Source organism: Gekko japonicus, unplaced genomic scaffold (assembly GCF_001447785.1).
Source record: "Gekko japonicus isolate JY-2015 unplaced genomic scaffold, Gekko_japonicus_V1.1 scaffold43, whole genome shotgun sequence".
NCBI lineage: Eukaryota > Metazoa > Chordata > Lepidosauria > Squamata > Gekkonidae > Gekko > Gekko japonicus.
In genome coordinates this window covers 1092246-1092680 of record NW_015173123.1, presented here as the reverse complement: position 1 = coordinate 1092680, position 435 = coordinate 1092246, and the positions used below count along the sequence as shown (strand labels likewise).

Below are 435 nucleotides of genomic sequence, written 5' to 3'. Positions count from 1 at the left end.
CTCCCAGTTCTTCTAATCTGCTTCCCTACCCCTCTGAATCAGGCCTTTAGCTGCCTTTTTTGAGTCCTGCATGGAACAGGCAGGACACTGACAGTCGTTTTATACCTGCATGGCGGGATGGTGGGGACAGGAAGCTGAGATATAAAAATGCCAGAAGCACATCCTGACAGCCAGAGCAACATTTGCAGCAGCTTCAAAGGGGGCACACTGAACACATGGAGCGCTAATATACCCCTCTCCAAATGGGAGCCATTCGCTCTTTGAAGCAATCCTCATCAAAGCCCTGAGAAACAGTCAAGTTTCTTAACCAACTCCAGGTCTGCAGCCACACCCAACTCTCTTTTGGCTGGATTGTAACTTGAAATATTTGGGAAGCTCATGTTTAGCAGAGGCCAAATGTTCTGCTGGGCAAGGACAGAGCCGCCACCAGCACTC

General features: G+C 49.7%; 1 protein-coding gene across 1 annotated transcript in view; it reads right to left on the bottom strand.

Moving 5' to 3' along the window:
- The window catches only part of NF1 (neurofibromin 1), a 306134-nt gene extending 306023 nt beyond the window's left edge, over positions 1-111 (bottom strand). Inside the window, exon 1 of the mRNA XM_015421915.1 lies at positions 106-111. Within this exon, the coding sequence (XP_015277401.1) occupies positions 106-111 (6 nt within the window). The remainder of the gene's footprint in view (positions 1-105) is intronic.
- Between the last annotated feature and the right edge of the window lie 324 nt (positions 112-435).